Source organism: Lithobates pipiens, unplaced genomic scaffold (genome assembly GCF_037356315.1).
Source record: "Lithobates pipiens isolate NorthernLeopardFrog02 unplaced genomic scaffold, aLitPip1_a1.2 Scaffold_25, whole genome shotgun sequence".
In the NCBI taxonomy this organism is placed as follows: Eukaryota; Metazoa; Chordata; class Amphibia; order Anura; family Ranidae; genus Lithobates; species Lithobates pipiens.
The window spans coordinates 187914072-187938579 of NW_027507787.1; the positions used below are offsets into that span (position 1 = coordinate 187914072).

At 43.0% G+C, this 24508-nt stretch overlaps 1 protein-coding gene across 3 annotated transcripts in view; it reads right to left on the reverse strand.

Moving 5' to 3' along the window:
• The window catches only part of SLC68A1 (solute carrier family 68 member 1), a 38998-nt gene that overhangs the window by 5945 nt on the left and 8545 nt on the right, over positions 1–24508 (reverse strand). For all 3 annotated transcript variants that reach the window (XM_077455309.1, XM_077455311.1, XM_077455310.1), the window contains exons 3-7: positions 19315–19394; positions 15932–16378; positions 11265–11382; positions 10182–10278; positions 5975–6146 (exon numbers count right to left, since the gene is read on the reverse strand). In XM_077455309.1, the coding sequence (XP_077311435.1) occupies positions 5975–6146; positions 10182–10278; positions 11265–11382; positions 15932–16378; positions 19315–19394 (914 nt within the window). The remainder of the gene's footprint in view (positions 1–5974; positions 6147–10181; positions 10279–11264; positions 11383–15931; positions 16379–19314; positions 19395–24508) is intronic.

Sequence of the window (24508 nt, forward strand, 5' to 3'; positions counted from 1 at the left end):
GAGGATCCCAATACAGCTATCAGAGGATTATCAGTATGTTGTGCAGATGAATCTTTATTTCATATCCCCATTCAGGACCTTCACACAGATTGGATGATGACAGATAACCCTTCATTTGACTATCACTCACAGCCGTTAGGTTACCTGCAGACTTACCCCAGTAACCCAAACTTGTTCCTGTAACCTGCATTCCTATCTACAGACACAGAGACAGAATAGTAGAATCTTGTGTATTCCGGGCTGAGTGATCACGTCCCCACTGTCCCTCCAGCTTCCAGTGCCTTACAGTGCACAGTGACAGACGTCAGCACGCACTGCAGTCCGAGCAACATACAAATTATCAGAAAGGAGCCAGCGCCGCCATGTTGAACTTCCAGTGACCAGTAAGAGAGTGAGAGCGATAACATCAAACTGAATGCGCCTGCTCTTCTTTCACACCTGAGACGTCGTAACACTAATGAGTCACATGACACAGGGGAGAGAAAATGGCTAACTGGGCCCAATTTGGACATTTTCACTTAGGGGTTACTCACTTTTGTTGCCAGCGGTTTAGACATTAATGGCTGTGTGTTGAGTTATTTTGAGGGGACAGCAAATTTACACTGTTATACAAGCTGTACACTCACTACTTTACATTGTAGCAAAGTGTCATTTATTCAGTGTTGTCACATGAAAAGATATAATAAAATATTTACAAAAATGTGAGGGGTGTACTCACTTTTGTGACCTACTGTAGCTTCAGTTTTGTAGCAAAAAAGGCGAGAACATATAGTTTTGTCCAAAACAGGATGGGATCTGCTTCCTGAGCAGCCCAATTTCTGGTGCCTTCCCTTCCTGATGATTTATGTAAGCTGTGACATTGTCTTACTGAATCCTTAAAGGATGGCTTCTCAAATCACACCAAACAATGCGGCATGGAAAGAAAAATGCTCTCAATTCCAGGATGTTCATTGGCAATGACCTCTCCTACAGTGAGCAAGTTCCCTAGACAGAAAGATTGTTCAGAATTCCACCCAGGACCCCAGGATAGAGGAAGGAAAATGTTCTCATTCTCAGCATTCACAAAGAGATCCACCGTTTCAGAGACGGTCTTGTGGGTTGTAACTGCATCAGGGAATTTAACGACTGTGTTCTCCTGGTCCATGTCGAGAAGGCATTCAGTTGGAGGGGCCTATAGTATGCCTGTAAAGTGGCGCATGTTTCCCCTGTTTAGTACAGTCCCTGCACAAAATTACATTTCTAAAAGGAGGAAAAAAAGTCACTTAAAAGTGCTAGCGGCTATAATGAATTGTCGGTCCCGGCCATACAGATAAAAGAAGTCATTGAAAAAAAAAACGGCATGGGATCCCCCCAGTCCATTTGGGTCTGGTATGAATATTAAGGAGAACCCCGAACCAAACAAAAGTGCGTGGGGGTCCCTCCAAATTCCATACCAGGCACTTCAGGTCTTGTATGGATATTAAGGGGAACCCCGTGCCAAAATGTAAAAATAAAAAAAATGGCGAGAGAGCGCCCCCCTCCCCCTGAACCGTACCAGGCCACATGCCCTCAACATGGGTAGGGTGCTTTGGGGTAGCCCCCAAAAGAACCTTGTCCCCATGTTGATGGGGACAAGGGCCTCATCCCCTCAACCCTTGCATGGTACCCCTACTATTTCACACAAAAAAAGACACGGCTTGGGACAAGTCCTTTATTAAAAAATCAAAATGTCTAAGGAAGTCCATTCTTCTCCTCCGCCAATGGACAGAAAAAAAAACTTTGCAGGGGGCAGTTCTTTTATAACTGAGGGCAGGGCCACGCGGTGACCTTCCTGGGTATCCCCGCCCCCTCTGACGCACGGGGACTTCCCTATGGCTTTTCTGGGGCGCCAGAGGGGGGCGGGGCCACCCACTTATGTAAACTTTTAAAGGGTGTTCCGTGGCTTTCGAATTTGCCGCAAACACGACAAATTGTTCACTATTCGGGGAACACCCGATGTTCACGTCAAACTTATGTTTGACTGGAACATCGGGCTCATCCCTAGTCATCAAGTGCCCAAAAAAGACAGTCCATTTTTTTAAATTTGAAGATCTGAAAGCATAACATTTAAAGGGGAGAAAGATTTTGCAATTGTAAGAATGGCCGGTTCAAGGATTTTTGTCCACACAGGCGAAGGGTGCATTTTGGTGCCCACCACCACCGTCCTACTAACACCCTATTTCCCCTGCACAATACAACCCACCCCCATATGGCAACCCATCTATAGCTAACCACAAACTATACAATCTGATTGTAAAATCTTCTTTTAGATTTATTAACAATTGTGCAATATAATGGCGTGCCTGATTTAATACTCATTAAAAAAAAAAAAAATTAAGATTTGTCTTTCTATGACTAAATTTTGATGAAACTCAAAGAGCTTGTCCAATCAAACTGCATAGTATAGCCAGCTTAACCACTTCTTGACTGGCGCACGACGATGTACGTCGGCAGAATGGCACGGACAGGCGACCTGGCATACAGGTACGTCCATTTGAAATTGCCACCATGCCACCGTGTGCCAGTCGGGACTCCCGTGAGTCCGGTCGCGGGTCCCGCAGACTCGATCGCCACGGGTATACCCGCGATCATCTTATGGGGAGGCTGAACGGGGAGATGGGGAAGTAAACAGCATCTCCCCGTGCTGCCTAGCAACAAGTGACACTGATCTCTGCTCCCTGTGATTGGAGCAGAGATCAGTGTTCACCCAATACACAGCCATGCCACCCACAGTTAGTAACACGCCCCTAGGACACACTTAACCCCTACACTGCCCCCCCTTGGTTAACCCCTTCACTGCCAGTGTCATTTGCACAGGAATCAGTGCATTTGCATAGCACTGATTACTGTATAAATGACAATGGTCCCAAAAATTTGCCAAAAATTTCCTATGTGTCCGCCATAATGCCACAGTCACAATAAAAATTGCTGATCGCCATTACTAGTAAAAAAAAAAGAAAAAAATACCAATAAAAATGCCATAAAACTATCCCCTATTTTGTAAACGCTATAAATTTATCGCAAACCAATCAATAATCACTTATTGCGATTTTTTACCAAAAATATGTAGAAGAATACGTATCAGCCTAAAAACGGAGGAAAAAAAACAATTTATATATATTTTTGGGGGATATTTATTATAGTAAAAAAATTATGTATCTTTTTTTCAAAATTGACACTCTTTGTTTATAGCGCAAAAAAATTAAAACCGCAGAGGTGATCAAATACCACCAAAAGAGCTCTATTTGTGGGAAAAAAAAGGATATCAATTTTGTTTGGGAGCCAGATTGCACGATTGCGCAATTCTCAGTTAAAGCGACGCAGTGCCGAATCGCAAAAAGTGGTCTGGTCTGAAGCAGCAAAATGGTCCGGTCTGAAAATGGTTAACAGATTCCTCCATCCACACTAACAATGCAGATGGACAAGCACCCACTTTCCCTGCTAGGCTTCTGTATTCTGACAGTCAACACCACTGGCTGTAAAAATACCCAAATAGGTGTGACAGCTGCATTCGTTTTCTTTTTTTAAGGTTTTTTGTCCTCCATTTTCACCTTGTGATCTGGCCAGTAACACACCTCCTGTATTAGCGTGCTTTCACTCTGGACGAAGGAGAACAGAGGCCACTTTTGGACAGAAGCATTGTCGGAGAGGAGGGAGTGCCTGATGTACTAGCAGAATTATATACACTAATAAATTGAAGACAAACTCCAGCTAACACTTTAATCAGTTACAGCAACAGTTTTGTTTCCCTTTAGGGATAAAGATTTCATATAAATAAATAAAAGATGATCATTCTAAGCACCCCTGTCAGTGGTATACGGTTTAGCTCATCCCTCTAACCGCTTCATCTGCAGGACAGCTTGTTCTATTGAAAAACACCAGAATAAGACAGTCCTCAATGTGGATGGGGGAATTCTGTCCACTGAACTATTGTATTCTGACAGCAGGGAGATCTTCCTACTATCAGAATACACATATCAGCTTTTCTGGCTATAGCTCCTGGTGCTAAATGAGCAGGGAAAGATCCAACAGGTTTCCATCAATCATGAAATTCCACAAAATAATGTATGAGGAGTGCCAGAACAGAAACTCTCATGCAATTACACCAGAACTCTCCACCCCCTGGGATGATCTAAGTTTAGAGGTGAAAGCATGCAGCTTGCAAATTCCTGGTCCTAACAAGTGTGAGCCTAGGCTACCTGGACAGGAAATACACCTACCAGGTCTGCACAGCTCCTGGGAGAACAAAGCTGGAGAGGGAGACAGATGGGAGAGAAGGGAGGGAGATGGAGACAGTTCAGCTTCCACACACCCAAGGTTGCTAATTGCTATCTGATGGCTGACACAGGGACACAGCACAGCTCCATACCTTCTTTACCAGCCACTAAGCCTGCACAACAGTTTCCATCTATTGCAGGCTGTACTGTACATGAACAAAACACCCATACCTGAGGCTTCCCATGCCATTCCTGCTGACCCCTCCTCCTGGTGTCACTTAGCTCCTCCCCCCTCAGCAGTGATAGTCTCTGTACTGGAGCCGTGGCTGAGTCGGGTTCCTACTGTGAGATTCCTGATGCTATGCCCCCTCCCCCTGGTCTCACTCAGCTCCTTCTCCCTCTTGGAGATTGTGCTGGCTAGTGCTTCTTGTGCTGCCCAGGTGGGAGCCAGAGGATATTGTTGTTTATTACATGGGCTACAGAGAGAGAAGCGGATGGAGGTAGCTAGGTAAAGAGGTGGGCAGGGGCGGCGCCAGCATAAAAACTTGTTGAGGGATGCCTGGGTTTGGCACCCCCCCTGTCCTGGGGCCCTAAGGCAGCTGCCTAAACTGCCTTATGCTGGCACCAGCTCTGATTGTAAGGCTTCCCCTGGGGAACCTACCAGCCCTCACTGCAACCCCTCCGGAAAGGAGGGTTCAAACTTTACCCATTACAGTAGGCTATCACCTGGACGGCTTTCAGGGACATGATTTTCCAGCTGTACCTGTAAAGCACCCTTCCGGGTCCACAAGACAATAATAATAAGTAACAGATCAGTAACAGATATGGATAAACCAGTCCTCTAATCCTAGATGGAATCTTGAGGAAAACTAGCTAAAAGAAACAATTATGATGCAGAGATTGCATAGACATGACCATCATCTAAGAAACTAGCAAATAAACTGAAGCTATGCCTAGTTGTTAAGGGTTATGCCTGGGAGGGGATTTTCTGACTTTTTTGCCAGTATCCAAGCACCTGAAGATGGCAGTATAACACCGATCATAGTGGATATGAAGATACTCTGTGCCCTGAGATGTTCAATAAAGAAACAAAGATGACAGCCCTCTTGACTGAGAACCCCATGCAGGCAGCACCCTGGATGATTTTCTAGTGGCCCACTGTAAGGTGTACCTTGAAATATACCACCTCCTCACACTCTCCTTTCCTGTGTTTTCTTTCTCTTCTTAGGACTGGTCCAGCCCCAACAGCATTTAGCGGTGACAGGCGGACCCTATATTGGAGATCCTATTAATGGTTTTGCCTCATGTTACTGTATTAATAATGTTACTTTTTAGGGTGAATTGCTCTCAAGACACCCACGAACTTGTATCTCAAGTTCTTAGGTTGGTCCTCATGTCTTATCTTGAGGACACCATGTTGTTTTTTTGTTCTTACTATGTTTTTGTAGTACACTTTCTTATTTATTTTTTTTGCATTACATGTTAGCCTAGGGCTTTGAAATGTGTGCTTACCTTCTATGGCTAGCACCATATGTTGTGCGCATGTAATTTATTTGGGGGGGGGGGGGGGGGGGGGGGCGGAAGAGAGAGAAACAATGAAAGAAAGAAATAACTTTTTGATTGCAATCTTCATACCCGATCACCACAGACTTCTGAAGGTCTGCAGGGATCCAGACACATGTTTATCTGGACACTTAAATACATTTTGTACACAAATAATAATTGTTTAAGACACAAACCTGGCTATGAATATACAGAGTAGGTATATCTGGTCTGGCCCAGCAAGAAGCATCAAAACGCTGAGGACCAGCTTGATGTAGAAGAGCCACCGCACAACACTGTAAACACCATACTTCTGACACAGCGAGAGGAAGTACATATTGTTTAGATGTGGCGCTATGTAAGAAATACCTAAAAGAAAATGAAATATATATATATAAAAAATCCCTACCAAATCACATTTGCAAAGATATAGACCTGAGATAGTTCTAACATGACTGATGAACGGCTACAATCAACCTATCCCTCTAAAACACATGCAAATTAGTTTCCCACAGACATCTAATGTCTATGTGGATCTTGACATCTTACTGATGGATTACTATAATGACTAGAGCTCTCTACGGCCACATGCACTCTGAACGTTTAGCCCTGGTGCATGAGAGTCCTGTGTTTAGGTTCCAGGGGAAGGCACAGGTGCACCATTCAGCCCAACTACCTGCAGCCTGTAAAACATTATGAGAGGCCGATAGCTGCTGAGGCTGGACAGGGCTGTATGGTGCATCGAGCAGCACTAATGTTTAGGGAAGTATAAACCTAGGGATTAGTGCCCAGAATACAGACTCTTCAGTTTTCTGATTTGTATACTGGTTACAGGTCAGTGTCTTGCAAAGTACTGAAGCCACAAGATCAGCCTAGCAGGCAAGCAGCTAAAATTTTCAGGTCAGCAACGGCAGTCCTTTCTTTCCTATTGGGACATGAGGAATAAAAAAAAAAAACAGAAACATACCATGACAGATATATGTACTGTAAGCTTCCATTGCTAGCCACTCTTTCTATTAATATTCTAGTTGCCTGGCTGTCACTGATTCTTTGGTTTTAATGCTTTCTCAGCACTAAAACTGGTATTAGACACCTCGAATTTCAGCCAATTCATGCTGAATCAGTCCTAATTCGAGCAGTTGGTGGTCCTATCCACACCATCCAGTCAGATAAAAGTTGATTAAAAAAAATCTCAAAAGCTAGATTGAAAATGATTGGCGGAACAGTGACTGAATACAATCAGCAATCAGATCAGGTATTTAAGCAGAACACAATAATCAGCAGGGGACAATCCTTCTTCCAACCCGCTTAGTGGGGAAAATTACTCCCGAATTCTTGTTTGATTTTTGAGTCAGCAATTCAGCAGAATAAAAGCTCCATGCACAGCCAGTGAATTGGCATTTTGCTATAGAAGTTACCTCTATTTCTCCTATGATTAGTATACTTTAAGAAAACAAAGTAGGTACAATATGCAGATATAAGTTTTAGATTCCGAGGTTTATTTTCCTCATAGGTGCTTTATTTGTCAGTTTTTTCATATGCTACAGATTGTTCTTGCTTGGTGCTATGTTGTTGCCAAGACATAAAATCAAGGTTGGAAATGTACATATTGTAATTGAGGAGTGACATATTGTTTTTGAGACTAATGAGAGGGGGAAAGTTTCCACTAAGGAAATTACTGCTCTGGGCATTTTATGGAATTTTTATTAAAATTTTTTTTTACTAGCTGACTTATAGTGAGAATGCACTATGTCGGTGGACAAATCAGATACTAAGTGACACGAATACAGTTATTAGTGTCAAAAATATGCACTGTCACTGTACTAATGTCACTGGCTGGGAAAGAATTAACATCGGGGTGATCAAAGGGTTAACTGTGTGCCTAGGGAGTGCTTGCTAACTGTGTGCCTAGCCTGTGCTTGGTTACTGTGGAGGAGGTGCTTTTACTAAGGGAAGACATTGATCCATGTTCCTGGTTTACAGGAACACACAATCAATACCTCCCCTATTGACAGAACAGTGATCTGTCTTATTTACATAGGAAGACTTACGTTCTGCTTGTGTTTCGAATGATCAGCAGGTGCCAGCGGACATCGAGTCCACCGAACCCGCTGAATGGCTCCAGCTGTGTCCAATTCCCGGTCTGAGGTGGAAGTGCAGGATCATGTACTAGGTATGTGATCCTGTGCGGGAGAGCTGCACCACCAGTTATACAGAGCATACGGTTGGCAAGTGGTTAAAAAAAAGAAAGCACAGCATGTTGTAACACAGCAGCTGGAGTGAATTGCTGACAAGGCAGCAGCTGGGGGTGTACACATGCTGGAGCCACAATACTTTGCTTTGTAACTGCAGAAAGAATTATAACATCAGTTGCATTTGGTGGGCACTACCGCTCGCCAAATGCAACCAAATCAAATAAGAGTCTGTCCTGCAACTTTCCAATAACCATGAGCAATGCACATAGTTGAGGTGGGGGTAATGTAGTATTTACAACACAAGTGGTGAGGAGGCGACGTATCGCCTCCTCACCACCTGTCTAATACCTCTGAAAAGCAATCCACGTGCAGCATTTTTTTATAGATAGGGCTGGTTCACACTGCTGTTCTGTCCGATATCAGATGTGATTCACACCACACAAATCACCAATTTTTTTGGCCTTCACCAAAATTGGATTGCATGGGTGAACTGCCTGCGAGCTGTATGCAATGCGGGAACCCGCACTGCACTCACAGGGTTCCAGCATCGCTGCAGTGTGAATCAGTCCTAAGAGACTAAGTGCATTCATACTTTTTCACTGTGAATTCCCAACAAATACTGTGCAGATTCCACAGCACATCCAAATCACACCCTGTTCATGCGAACAGCTGCAGGTGTGTATGTCAAGTTAAAGATAATCTGAAATTGGTTCGCAAAATTCAGTGTGATTTGCAGAATTGGATCGCGTGGGTGAACACCCAATGCGATCTGATTCTGGTGCAGCCAAAAAAATGGTCCTGCACTATTTTGGTGCGGATTTGGTCGGATTAGGAGCAGTACAGAATAAATGCCTCAAATAGCACTGCTGAAGAATTACATGCGATTTGAACAGGAATGTGGTGCGATTCCTGTTCAAACTCACATGTGGTTTCCCACACTGCATAGTGTGAACCGGCTCGGAGCAGCAGAGAAGGACATTTGTTATGTGGAAGGGGGTCTCTGGACAGTGGATTTACCGATTTTACAGCCCCTTGTCTCCTCCAATTGCAGTTTTCACCTGCTGCAGCTACACACACATATACGTATCTAGCACCACCAGGGGGTGGGGTTCCTAGCCTGGGCACAGCAAGGAATCAGGGATTGGTCAGTTTACAGGGCTATTCAGCACACTGAGCTCCTGTGCTGTTCACTCTGAATCCTCCACTGGGAATGGTGAGTGGCAGTGCAGGATCAGCACAGTTCACTGTGCACCCAACCTGCTGCCATGGAGACCGTGGAAGCGGAGCTACCGACATTCAGTTCACCCAGGGAAGAGAGAAGGAGAGGAGAGAGAAGTGACAGCCAGCCCGCCAGAAGTAGAACAGAAGCGGCTGCCCGACTCCCGTGACTGACGCTGATGACTGCCACTTGTCATTGCAGAGACCAGACTGCAGTCCTTCCAGCTCACCTCAGCTCTGCCGCACCCTGCAAGGTTGTGACAAAACTCACTCAGTAAGATGGCCCTGTTGATATGCACTTCATGCAAAGATTCTTAATTTCCTTTACACCATTACATGAAGAACTGTGTGAATATTGACCATATGCATTGACCAATATTGACCACATACCAAGTCTTATTGTTCTTGTGAAACGTTTCAAAATTAAAATAAAGAATGTTAAAAATAAGAGTGCTATTGACAGCACTCAAAAGAAACATACTGTGTCCACAGATTCACTTTATAGAAAACTCATGCTGAGAGAAATATGTAAGCCTTGATTTCCAACTTCTCTTTTTGAAAACGCTAGGTTGCCTTGCTAACCCGCCGATCGAAAGGCCACTGAGCCAATGAAAGGGAGCAAGCAAGCGACTCAGTGTTTTGATTATAATGGCTGTTTGGCTTGTTCTCGATGAGAGAGATTAATATATATATATATATATATATATATATATATATATATATATATATATATATACATATACACACACACACATACACTATATTACCAAAAGTATTGGGGCGCATGAAGGGTGGGCCAACTCAATATTGAACCCTACGGGCTAAGACTGGGATGCCATTAAAGTTCATGTACGTGTAAAGGCAGGTGTCCCAATACTTTTGGTAATATATATATATATATATATATATATATATATATACACACACACACACACATACACACACATACACACACACACACACTGTATATATAATAAGAGATGAAAATTACCTAGCAGAAAAGATCCAGTAGAAACTGAGATTTTATCAGACAACAAATGCTCCAGGAAGAGGGGGAAGAAATTACTGTTAAAGTGACAGTGAAAAACCTGTAAAGGAAAAAAAAAAAAAGAAGAAGAAACTTAGCAACAAGTGCCATTATAGAGTCACTTGGTACACTTTATAGAGTCACTAGATACACCGATCATTGAAAGCAAAGCTGGCCACACACAGAATGAATCCCGGCCGGTTCCCAATGAACCAGTTGAAGTTGACTCCATTGTTGCCTTGTTGGCACCTGCTCACCCGACATCATTTGATTGCAAAACTGATGGCAGAAGACTGTTGGCCAAACAGCGCCTGCATTCAATCAGATGTATGCACCATTTGGGAATTTGGACGGCCAACAGTGCCAGCTGTATGATTACAATGGCCGCAGGTGGAGTTTTGCCCATCCGTGATGTTAAGTGTGGATGAAGGAATATTTTAGGAAGGGATATTATATTTTCTTGTTCAGCCCACAGACTGTTTATTCGGAGGCTCTACAGAACTCCAAACAAGAGTGGATCTTGTGTACACTAAGCCGTGGTTCACACCTATGCGTTATTTAGTGCTTTTTACAGAAACGCACTACAGTTCATTTAACATGGTTTCCAATTAAACACGTTCACATCTATGTTGCGTTTTTAGAAAGGGTCGCTGACTTTTTTAAATGCAAAACAGTGCAGTTTAGTTCAACAGACTTTTTAAGGCATTTTGCCTTTTAAAATGGCCAACAACAAATTGGGCAAATAAAATAAAAAAAAAGCAGCATAAAAAATGCAAAACGCTTAAAAAACATGTGAAAAACACATCAAAAACACGCGTGCAAAAAAGCACTGCAGAAACGGATCGAAAGCAAACAGGATTCTGCTCAACAAGTACAGTGTTTGAGCCTGTGCCCCATATCTACACAGATATCACCTAGAGGGAACACTTCTCTGTTGAGTTTTCTAACTTGCACTAGTAAAGTGACAACTAGACCCAACTTGTTACTATAGGCTACAGATTTACAAAGGCAAAAAACCTTTATTCTTTTTCTATTGAGGACTCTCACCTGCACCAGATTCATACAGACAAACCAAAGGAAGTTGCGTTGTCTGGACAGCTGTCTGAGGTATTCTAGAAGGGTTATATTTTTCTCAGGCGAAACCGAGGATTCCTCCACATACAATCTGAAGATAAAGAGAGAAAAATTGATACTTCGCAGTTCGTGTACAATAAAGCATCTAACGCCAACCTATAAAAGGTGGCACTCCTACAAGATGTAGATTGCTACATTTCTCCCATGGAAAGTAATATTTTTTAATGAGTCTTTGTTGTAAATTGCGTTGCTATTAAACATAAGTATTTAAAACTTGGTACTGGTACTCCTTGGTGTGAGATGAGTGAGCACTGGAAGCAAATTAGAGTGTCTTCCCCACATGTACCTATCCAAACTAGATGCGGGTTTCCTCACATCGCAGGAAAATGTGACCGAATCCCTATGGAGCTGGTTCACATATCTCCGTTGCAGCTGCGGAGCGCACTGCACGTCTTTGGCTCAGTTTCAGGGCTGAATTCAGGCACAGATTTGGCCCGATTCATTCCTGAAAGGGGGAACAAGGATGCACAGCACTCCTGTGCGATCCACAGCCGGTTCCAGCTGGTTTGAACCTGGCCTCAAAGTAGTTTACTCTTAGAAGCATGTTACACCCATATTTATAGTGCTCCTATTCAACAGTCTCCTGCTGCTAGAACCCCCCCCCCCCCCCCTTCCCCACCTGTTAATCTACTTGCACTGCTGTCACATTTTGAAAACTACTCCACCTGTATAGATAGCTGTGTCAATCATTCTTGGCAGTCTGTGAATGGGAAAACTACAAGTCCCATCTTCCACTGCGGCAGACTGCTATTAGTTCTAAATGAACTGTGGAAGGAAATTATGAGCATCCTTGTAGTTCAATTGCAAGCCCTGCAGCCTTCAAACTGACAACCCGAATGGAGGTACAGGCAGAAAGCTATATGGCTTGTCTGCAGGAGCCCAACATTGTACTCATAATCCACTATTTGCAGGTGTAATGCTCTGCAGGCTCCTGTAAAAAACAAAAAACAAATGCACTTTTTTTTTTACTGCAAAATATATGCGTTATTAATTTTTTTCACAAAGGTGAACTTCGCCTATAAAAAGAACCTCAACTTAACCCAGCCAGCTAACAGAATGTTTGCTTTGGTGCCCCCTCGCTATCAGCACATACACCACTGTGAACTTTGAAAATGGATTTTCTCCACAATGCTTACAGATATGAATGAGGACTTGCTTTAAAGTGCTTTTACTGCTCATTCAGAATATGTAAATATTTTAAAGTGTATTATGTGGGCACAGGTTCACTTTAAAGCAGCTATTAAAATAACTGTCCTCAATGTGAGTAGGTACAAGGCACATCTTAAAGAGTACATGTCAATTTGGTACTTAGTACTTCATAAAGACAAATTATCCTAAAGAGGCTGTAAAAAGCACATTTTGTTGTGTTTCTTTTTTATTTCTGGTTTTCTTTCATCTCTCTCTAAAGTTTATGGGGAACCTATGGCTCCTTTCACACGAGTGGATCAATCGGGTCCACCTGTCTGTTTTTCAGGAGGACCTGACTGGACCCTCCACTGTTCACTATGGAGCGGTGGGAGTAAACGAACATGCGTACATTTACACCTGCTAACATCCAAATCAATCCACTAAAAACAGAGGGATGGGGATCTGTTCCCCATCCATCTACGTCTAGCGGATTGGATGGCATTCAGGTGTAAACAGACGGCTGTGTCTGTGTCCGCTCTGCATAAGCCGAGAGAACATGGACCAGTCATCCGCCTGCTTAGCGATACCTTGCTGAGCAGGCAGACTCCTGACAGAGTGGCAAACGGGCCTTAAATATACTGTGTTTGCAGATATGGGGAATGTACCATCTATGTCCTTTCTGAGAAAACATCAATAATTTCCTCATCGGCACAATGCTTATTGTTAGAGGTACGTGTGTTTTTGGTGCCATTGACAGAACATTTTTTTTTTATCTGCATTCTGTTTTTGGTAAAATTTCGGTGGATCGCTACTTATTGTGACACTACACTATATCCTTCTTGAAAAATAAATCAACACGTCCACTACCCAATGGCCCTGTTTCCTATTTTTCCTGCAATGGTTTCTCACCATTTCTCTGCTTCTCCATAATCTCCTCCACAAACTCCCGAACTTCTACTTTTACCTCCTCTATGCAAAATCCCATAGTCTCTAGTCCATCTCAAGAGCAAGAGAGGGTGGCTGTGCTCCTACATTTAGTAAGACAATGGAGAATGAACATAGCCATCTTCTTAGGCTGGATTCACACCTATGCATTTTTAGTGCTTTTTTGCATTTTGCAGATTTGCACTACATAAGGTGTTCGTTCCATAGGAAACCATGTTAAATGGACTGTAATGCAAATCTGTAAAATGCAAAAAGCACTAAAAATGCATAGGTGTGAATCCAGCCTGAAAGCAAGTCTTCACAGCGGCAAAACATAAATAAAAAAGAAGATGATGGAGTTGGAGACAGAGCAATAGAAGGTACTTTTTATTCTTTTTTGAAAAATATATATTTTTAAAGGGGAATTTGGTGTGACTTTAAGATATTTTGCAAGGTTGACAGGTTAAGAAACCTTCACGTTGCTCAGAATGACACACCACTCCCTACTTAAACTGCTAAAGAACTCTCTAAAAGGTGACACTTGAGAAAGAATTACGTATAGTGAAGCCGAGAAGAAAGGATAAGTACGTCACCTAGGCAGATAATAAACATATTTTAGGAACAAAAGGTCATTGCTATGGGAATCCAAGCCAAAACATTTATTTAAATTTAGCTGGATCAAGTTTACCTATGGCCTTCAGGTGTGTGCAGAAATCCTAATCTTTTTAGAAAAGCATTTCATTCTCTTATGACATCTAAATAAATAGCAGCTAAATCAGACCTCAGAAAGCCAAAGAAAAGGCCCAACGGAGAATGGAGATATGCCTTTGGAATGTCGGTAAAAATCTCCAGTGACCAGGTGACTGTATGTGGTGCCACCCAGGCATTGTTGCTTTCTGTCTTCAGCCAATAGAGCTGTAGTCTATCTACACTTCATTCAAGTGTGGAAGATAAGAAACAAGGTTCCATTGCTTCACATTCAAGCATAATACAGTAAAGCTCCATCAGCAAATAGTGTGTGCTATTGGCTGAGAGTTGAATCAGTAAATGTTTTTCCATCCAACTCAAATTTACATACAATATATGGCCAACAGTTTGTGAACACCTGACTATCACACCTATATGAGCTTGCCAGGCATGCCATTTCATGCATGAAGTTGACCCTGTTTTGAGGCTATAACAATCTCCATTCTTCTGGGGGGTTTTCCACACATTTTAGGATTTGACAGGTACCTGCTCCCACTTGACAGGTACCACCCGCGCATGCACAGTGGGCACCCGGACGGCACCACAAATTGTCACTGCCGGGTGTCCATAGTAGAGATGCCGGCGCCACCGAGGGAGGACACAGGGAGACCGTGGGACAGGTGATTTTCTGATAACCCAGACAGAGTTGTGAGGAAGAAGTACTGCTACCTTGAATGATGAACCTTTTGGGGGGAAAGCATTGACTGACCCACTCTAACAGGGGGTCAATTCCGTCTGGTGAGTTTTAATATGTGGTGGTGGCCCATCGAGGTGAAGTTCAGCAAAGGAGCACTTTAGGCCTCTTTCAGATGAACGATCCATTCAGGTCCGCCTGTCAGTTTTTTAGGCGGACCTGAACGGATGCTCCATAGAGGTCTATGGAGCGTCGGGTCCGCTGACATCTGACCCGCTCCGATCCCAAAAAGTGTGACGGAGGAAAAACCTACTTTTCCATCCGTCTGCAGATCAGATCAGGTGACGACGGACTCTGCGGTTCGTCGTCACTCGATCTCCCATAGGGGAGAGCGGTGCACTGACAGGTCCGTCCCTGCACAGTGTGCAGAGACAGACCTGTCATCTTCCTGCTCAGCGGGGATCGGCGGAGCGATCCCCGCTGAGCAAGCGGATGTCCAGGAGGCGGATCATCATGGATCCGCCCCGTGTGAAAGATTCCTTATGGTTTAAGAATTTGGTTTGCACAATCTGCATGGAGCACTTTTGAACATTATTAGTCATTGCACAAGCAAGAGGAAAATTGCAAGAGACGCTTACTGAATATCATTACAGGTGAATGGACTTTTTTTCTTTATTTATTTTTATTTTTTTATACAAATAACGAGGTGTTTTATTGAGTAAAGGCAGTTTACAGAGTATAGATTGTCTATACAGGTTAGGTTGTATGCAATACAGGTTAGGTGAATGGACTTTTACACTAAAGTTGCACTGCATGGGACATTATAAAATTTAGAAAATTGCTATAAATAATTTTTTGGCTAGAGGGCTGCGATTTAGAATGCATTTTGATTTACATACAGTTATTGTTATATATATGTGTACATTTTAGCTGCTGTATATCTTTTTATAGTCACTAAGCATAGGTGCTTGATAGGTATTGATTTTTTCAGAGTCAACGGTACCTTTCCCTGAAAACACCTGACCCAAGTAATTTGGAGGGGTGTTCACTTACTTTTGGCCATAGAGTGTACAGCACCATACCTAATGTGGCTTTTCAATCATATTTTGTAGTTTCTACAAGCCTTTGATTACAAGATGTCACTTACTCTTTCAGTATATCCTGGTCACTGACAGTACTGCCTCCTGTCTGGAAGCGCTGTCTAAGCAGCCATGTTGACACTGTAAATCCAAAAGCAGAAACTGCTGCCAAGATCACACAAAATATCCGAAAAGAGAAAAAGTCTTCCTTATTCCACACAGTGTAAGAGGCAAAAACTGACAGAGAACCAATAGCACTAAACAGAGAACAATGGAAATTCAGTCTAGTCCTCTCCACAGCTGAGACAGCTAGGTCTGCCAGCAAGGCATTGTGGTTGAGATCGACCATAGTGAGGAAGCTGTCATACAGGCAGAGACAGATGAGGAACTGTAAACCAGGGTGAGCCCAAGACACCCAGAAAGCCAGGAATGAGAGTGCAAACAATGGTCCATTTTTTCCCAAAGCCTTGAGCCTCTTCAGCACCACCTCAGGAGTTGAGATATCAACATTGGACCTGTAACAAGAAAACTCAGTTACCATGTCTGTCTTTTAAAGAAAACCCCGTGCTATGTGGTTATTACTGAAGGGAATCTAGAGAGAATTTTCTATAGCAAAAGTTTCAATTATTTTAAAACTCTTTACTTACCAACTCCAACAGCACTGATAAATATGCTTTATGTCAACATCAAGATAAAGGCTTTAGTTAAACCCCATCCCTACAGTTTAATGTCAGTAATTGGCACCAAGGCAAACTATGCATCTGTGTCCACCCCAATTCAGATTTACACACTCATATCTAGCAGGGGAGGAGACCAGTGACAGGGATTCCATATGGTCACCAAATGCTTTGTAAAGAATAGGAACTTAACAGTTATTGAACCAAATGTAAAATAAAAATATGGTCATTTTTGTTTTAAAATCACTCGCCTAGGTGGATGTAGTATCAATGCGATGCTGCATCTGTCCCCTGCTGTCTCTAACACTGAGAACTGAGCGATCAAACACCGCTAATTGCTCAGTTCTCCCCCTGCTCTGAGCGAAGAGCCGGGACTAGTCACCAGCTCTCTGCTCTGTCCCTTTAGCGCTCACTAGTGTGCTAGGCTGTGGAGGGGGCAGGAGGGGCTGGCTCAGGCTTGCAGCAGCTTGCTGAGAAGCTTAACCAGGTGCTGGTCCAGGCTCCCGGGTGGATCCTGAACATATAGTTGTGATCTTTTCCCAGCCGGAACTGGCTCTGTGACATCAGCTGACAGAGGGCTTTAGCAGAGTGCAGAATGAACTGCAGTCCTGTGATCCACAGGAGCAGTACAGCTAAACAAGCTTTGGCCTAAGTTAAAGTGGTTCTAAACACATAAGGTTTTTATTTTACCTTACAGTAGTGGTGTTTGTGTCATTGGACTGTGAGCATGTGTGTCATCATAGGAAGTGGCTTCCTATGGTGGCACACGCAGAAGAGGAACCTGGTGTGTCTGTGGGGGACCCCAAAAGAGGAGGTTTGGGGCCCCATTGTGAAACACCATTGCACAGAGCAGGAAAGTATAACATTTTTATTTTATTTTAGGAAAAAATGAACCTGTATCCAGCCCAGTAAAGTTATATTTATATTGCCTATGCCCAGCAATAAAATGTATTTTTGCTCTCCTCAATCCCACCCCAGACCAGTAACACTCTGTGGCCATACAGCTTCACAGCAGTCGGGTCTTATAACAGTAGTTGAACCCAGTAACAAGTAATGGTCCAAATTGTGGGTGTTATAGAAGGTGCCACACCCTATTATTAGTTAAAGTGGTGTTGCCACCAAAAAATAAAGTGATTAAAAATCTTTAAAAAAATAAAAATAAAAAAATAATTGGAATTTTTTTTTTACCCACCTCTAAATATCTGTTGCTAGGGGGTCCCTCATAGTCTGCCTTCTTCCTTGCCCGGGCTGGTGACGTCACTTCCCCTCGCGTCGCATAGTCATCTGGGACCTGTCACGTGTCCCAGATGACTGTGCGGCGTATCACGGCACCCTGCCCCGCTCACGCATGTGCCCACAGTACGAATGACGGCGCCGTGAGCGGAGCGGGGAACGAGGGGGGGGGCTTCGTCCCCCCGCATCGCTGGACCCTGGGACAGGTAGGTGTCCGATTATTAAAAGTCAGCAGCTGCAGTATTTGTAGCTGCTGACTTTTAATTTATTTTTTATTTTTAGGGGCATCCTACTTTAAAGTCACAAAAACACTTAAGCACATGGGCACCAGGTATCAAACAAATACAAAACACACATTAACATACACATTTTTGCATAATATAAAAAATATTTTTTGTACATAAAACACCTATTAAAAAAAAGGTGGAAAAGGGGATTCTAAGTCATTAATATAGGTGTACCCAAAACAAATATCCAGCTCTCTACACTCTTAGAATATGCAAAAATAAAAATGTGTATGTTGATATGTGGTTGTCATTTGTTTGATACCTGGTGCCTAAAAAGCCCAAGTGATTTTTTAAAAATAAAAAACATGTCTATACTTCCCTGCTCTGTGGAATGGTTTTGCCCAGAGCAGGCCGATTCTCCTCTTCTGAGGTCCCCCACTGGTGCTCCATGCCCCTCCTCTTCATTGGGGGCCCCCACAGAAAGCTGCGTTCCATTGGAGCACCCATGCAAACTCGCTCCCGTGTCCCGCTGCTGCATCCATTGACACAGCTTTTGATTGATAGCAGTGGGACTCAATGGCTCCTGCTGCTATCAATCTGTCCAATGAGGAGAGAGACAGCAGCTGGAACCGCTGTGCTCGTGCACATCGCTGAATAGGATCAGGCTCGGGTAAGAAAAAAGGGGTGGTCTGGCCTGATCGTACAGCCGTGTAAAAGGGGCCCTAGAGAAAGATGAAATAGGAAGTAAGCTTTGTCCAAGTAGCGTGAAGCTTACTCCATGATAGCAGTTCTAATGTATGTGCAAGTAAGTTGCCATCAAAGATAGTTTGATCACACCGACACTTTGACGGGACGCAGACCACAAAGGTGTTTACATATATTTCTTAAAGCGGAGTTCCACCCAAAAATGGAACTTCCTCTTTAAGGGAAGGTGACCCCCTGACATGCCATTTGGCATTTTTTTTTGGGGGGGGGGGTGGGTGCGGATACCCTCCAGCAGCTCCCACTTCCTCCCAGCGCACTGCAGCACTGGAAGGGAGATCACCTCTCCCCCCTCCCTCTCGGCAATCATCTGGGTCACGTGACAGATGATTACCCAGCCAGTCGCGGCTCATACATGCTCAGTGCTTGCCCGGCTGGAGCTTCGTTCCCCCGCATGGCTGGACCCCGGGACAGGCAAGTGTCTGATTATTAAAAGTCGGCAGCTGCAGTATTTGTAGCAGCTGACTTATTTAATTTTTTTTAAGTAATTTACCAAATGTAATATTAAGGAAAACCTGACTAGCACTTTCTTTAGAAAGCTATCATACTTACTGTTTTGTGCTCAGAAAGATGTGGTCACTTAACCACCCAAACAAGGGGTCGTTCAAGCTGTTCCATATTAAAAATACAGTCTGTAACAAGAAGAGAACTTTGATTATGGTGGGTGAACATCACACAATTAAACAGCAAAGAAATATGTGGACATTGGTCATAGATACCAATAACATTATATACTATCATTTTCAAGTACAGGTTAACAGGTTGGATGATTACACTTCATTTCATACAGTGGTACATTTCATATTCTCCATGAATGATTATCTACAATTACATACAATAAAAAGTACTAATATGCCTCTTCTCAGTAGTCTGGTGCGGAGTCTATGCTTATTGACAACATAACACTTGCTTGAGAGGTCAGTCATTATCTCAGGCATAACTTCAAAGAAACTATCAAGAAGTATAAAGAGTCTGTATCCCAGAATACTAATTTACCCACACGTTGCCAAAACTGAGCTAATAAACCTTAAACCAAAAGCTTGCAGATATGTCAACATTTCAGAAAGCCAAAATCACCAAAATTACATTTCAGTTTTAGGCGGATGCTGAAGAACGGACTAGCCATGCATCTCAGGGACTCCACCAGTGATGGCTCCAGACCTAAGTTTCAAGGTCCTTCAGCCATTTCTAATAGGTTATCACAACCTTGCCTCTGGCTTCTCCTTTTATTCATTTATATTGCAGAAGATGCCAAAGAATGCTGCAGAAGAAGAGGTGAGACACAAGCACTGCGCTCCAATGTCAGCAGATCAGAGCTGGGAGCAGAGGCAGGAAATTCCAACTACTGGAGCCTTTGGGTAATTAGAAACAAATTATCCAAAGCACTAGATGGCCAAAAACAAAATATCAATGTATTGTGGACAGGTCAGGTATTTTTTTTTACATTTAGCCTTGCTACAGGCAAGCAGCAGGAATTACTCTTTTTTTATGCCCATTAATGCCCAATACACACAATGAGATTATCAGATGAATGATCGTCTGCGTTTTTTTGCATCTCAAATCGAACCTGAAGAGTTTACTAAAGTCACAAAAAAATGTAGAAGTGATGTGTTGTAGTGTATTTGTATTGCATTTTCAAACGACATCTGTACTGAATAAACGAAAAATGTATGAAAAAAAAAAAAAAAAAAAAAAAAAAGTGTGCATGTCCGATCAAATAATATGGGATGAACTGTCCTGATCAGCTCTCAAAAGCTCTGTACTAACGATCAGATTATCGTACCATCGCTCTGAAATCTGTATTTTTTGTACGATTTTCTGATCGTGTGTACAGGGCTTAAGGCTCCATTCACACCTGGGCATTTTGGGATTAGGGCAGAATCGCTGCCATTCTGCCTGTGATCTCAAAACATACTACAATCCCAAAACACAGGTTCAAGTGCCATTATTTTAAATGACACCTAAAACGCAGTGTGGTTTTGCCACAATCATTAGGCAGCAAACTGCATCACTTGAAGTTTGTCGCTCAAAAAGGAGCAGGAGTTTATTTTTCAGGCGATAAGCTTCATGTGATGTGTTTTAGAAACCAATGAAAATAATGGCACCTGAACCTACGTATTGCAATAGCGCGTTTTGAGATCGCAGGGAGAATCACAGCCATTCTGCCACAATCCCAAAATGCCCAGGTGTGAATGAAGCCTAATGGAGCAGACATCAATGTTTGAGTTGGCTGCTCAGCATGCGCTTGTACTGAGCACCCAAGTGCTTCCATGTGCGTGGGTAACCTGAAGGCATAACATTTTTTGTTTATTTTTGTCATTGGGGGCCGGCGCCTCATTTATGCGCTCAGCAGATGCGCTTCTACTGAGTGTTAAGAGAGCCTGGCACTACCCTTTCCTGATGAGCACCCAATTGATGCACATCACACTGCAAGGTCTCTCCCCTGCCTGCTAGTCCCCAGGTACTGTGCTGGAGACAGGCGAGGTGACGAGATAAACAGCGCAATGTTAAACCTTTATTTAAATATGGTTTTGTTTCAAATTATTTTTTCCTCAGGACAAGTAGATTGGGGCCCCCAATTTAATCCCTTGTAGTTTTTTTTTTTTTTTTTAAATGTCCACACCCCTGTATTATTTACAATAAAACCTTTGGAAAAAAGACTATAAAGAACAGTAAACCATTATGAATATAGACAGTAAAACAAAACCATTCTTAAACAAAGAAAAGAAAATAAATAAAAGGCTTTTGCCACGTAGTCAGTGTACAAAAATATTTTAAGAAATGATAGATTACCATGAGCCCAGGGCTGGCCCTACAATGGTCCCACCCGAGCTTTCTGCTGAGCAGAGACCCCATGATGAAAGAGGGATCACTATAGGCATGGCTGATGCTTAGAGAAAGTAAGTGCCAGTGCCACTAATCCCATCTCCACCACCCCTGCCTGTGTCTAACCCCCCTACCACCCCTTCCTGTGTCTAACCCCGTCCTACCACCCCCGCCTGCGTCTAACCCCCTCCCTACCAGCCCTGCCTACATCTAACCCGCTCCCTACATCTAATCCACTCCCTACCAGCCTCTAACCCCCTCACTAACAGCCCTGCCTGCTTCTAACCCCCTCCCTATCACCCCTGCCTGCGTCTAACCCGCTCCCTACCACCCCTGCCTGTGTCTGCTGTACAATCCAGAATATCATGTCAGCTTCCAGTTGGTCCCTGGGCTCTCATGCTGACTGAAAACTGTGCCCAAAGCGATTCTACAACTTTTTTATTTTTTAAATAATGATGAACATCATACTCACCTGTTCTTTGCAATGCTTTTGCACACAACAACTGGAAATGATATTAAATGGGTGCACTTAACCTCAGAAATATATGAAATCAGAAACTGCTGCAATCAAAAACTCCTTGAATAATGAGGAGAAATGAGTGTGTATATCTATAAGATGTGCGGTTTCTGACTGTGAAGGTGTCCCTAAATTAAATGTGACAACAATAACAGAAATAGCTTTAAGTGAAATAATAAATAAATGGAAATGAATAATAAAAAATATATCACTTTAAAATATGTGACCATGACAATTGTATATATTATATGATAAATCATACAAACATATGAAAAAAAAAATTGCGATTAGAAACCTGCTGCCACAAGTGCCGGTAAAGTCAACAAGTGTTCCAAAAAATCATAAATTAGTGTTCCAACAATTCACATATTTGTATAAAATGAGTAGGTATTCCGGCTCCAGGCTAATGTGTCCCCTTAGTCACATATCTCACATAATGTGATGGAAGAAGCAATGGAGAAAAGGCTCATGGTGCATCATTGCATAAAAATGGTTTAATAAAAGGCAAAAATGCACTTACATCAAAGTAGTATGAATTGGGCAGAATAAACATAAGTCCTGTACAGCCGACTGCAGAACAGTCCACACATGTTGACATCACGTCACTATCTCCGACCCAACATGTTTCTTCTCAGTAGGCATCGTCTGGGAATGGGAGTACAGAGTCCCAGTAATCTTCTTTTTCAGAATGGACCCTGGCATTGTCTAGGCGGATATTTTTGTGCATTTCAGTAATTTTGGGCCTCCATTCCCAGTCGATGCCTCCTGAGAGGAAAAGAGTCGGTTCGGAGATAGCATTGTGACGTCAACACGTGCGGAACTGTTCTGCAGGCGGCTGTACAGGACATATTTTTAAACTGTCCAATTCATACTACTTTGATGTAAGTGCATTTTTTGCTTTTTATTAAAAAGTTTTTTTATGCAGTAATGCACTATGAGCTTTTTTTCTACCATTGCTTCTCCCATCACATTATGTGAGATATGCGACTAAGGAGACACATTAGCCTGGATCTACTCCTTGGAGCCGTCAGATTACCTATCTTCAGAGGAGACATGCATACAATCTCTTTATGGGATCATTTTATTTGATAAGCGGACAATCCTTACCTATAAGGGCCGGTTCACACTGCAGGCGCGGCGAGGCGTCTCCGACTTGCCTCGCCGCGACCTCAGCGGCGACTTGCAGATGACTTCTGTATAGAAGTCAATGCAAGTCGCCCCCGAAGTCGCCCAGAAGTAGTACAGGAACCTTTTTTCTGAGTCGGAGCGACTCGAGTCGCTCCTCTCAGAGCGGTTCCATTGTACAGAACGGGGGCGACTTGCGGGAGCGAGGCGAGGCGAGTCGTGTCGCCTCGCATCGCCCGCTGTGTGAACCGGCCCTTAAGCTTGGTGGTGATGCATTTGCATCTTGGATTTTTTTTATTGCACAAGGACAATTTTATATGAATTGCAAGTGGGAAGTTGGAATACCTACTCATTTTTATACAAATATGTGAATTGTTGGAACACCAATTTATGAACTTTTGGAACACCTGTTCACTTTACCTGCATTTGTGGCAGCAGGTTTCTAATCGCATATAATCAGCTAAACCAATGTTCTATAAAACTCAGTTTTGTCAAAATTTTGGAAATTGCTTGTGTTCATCGAGAGATTGATTAAAATCTTAGTTTTCAAAGGAGTGTACTCATTTATGCTGAGCACTGTATATACAGTATCTCACAAAAATACGCCCCTCACATTTTTGTAAATATTATTATAGCTTTTCATGTGACAAAACTGAATAAATGTCACTTTGCCACAATGTAAAGTAGTGAGTGTACAGCTTGTATAACAGTGTAAATTTGCTGTCCCCTCAAAATAACTCAACACAGCCTAATGTCTAAACCGCTGGCAAAAAAAAAAAAGTGAGTAAACCGGTAAGTGAAAATGTCCAAATTGGGCCCAATTAGCCATTTCCCCCCCCTCAGTGTCATGTGACTCGTTAGTGTTATGAGGTCTCAGGTGTGAATGGGGAACAGGTGTGTTAAATTTGGTGTAATCACTCTCACTCTCTCATACTGGTCACTGGAAGTTCAACATGGCATCTCATGACAAAGAGCTCTGAAAAAAAGAATTGTTGCTCTACATAAAGATGGCCTAGGCCAGTGATGGCGAACCTTGGCACTCCAGATGTTTTGGAACTCGATTTCCCATGATGCTCAATTACACTGCAGAGTGCATGAGCATCATGGGAAATGTAGTTCCAAAACATCTGGGGTGCCAAGATTCGCCATCACTGGCTTAGGCTATAAGAAGATTGCCAAGGCCCTGAAACTGAGCTGCATCACAGTGGCCAAGACCATACAGCAGTTTAACCGGACAGGTTCCACTCAGAACAGACCTCGCCATGGTCAACCAAAGAG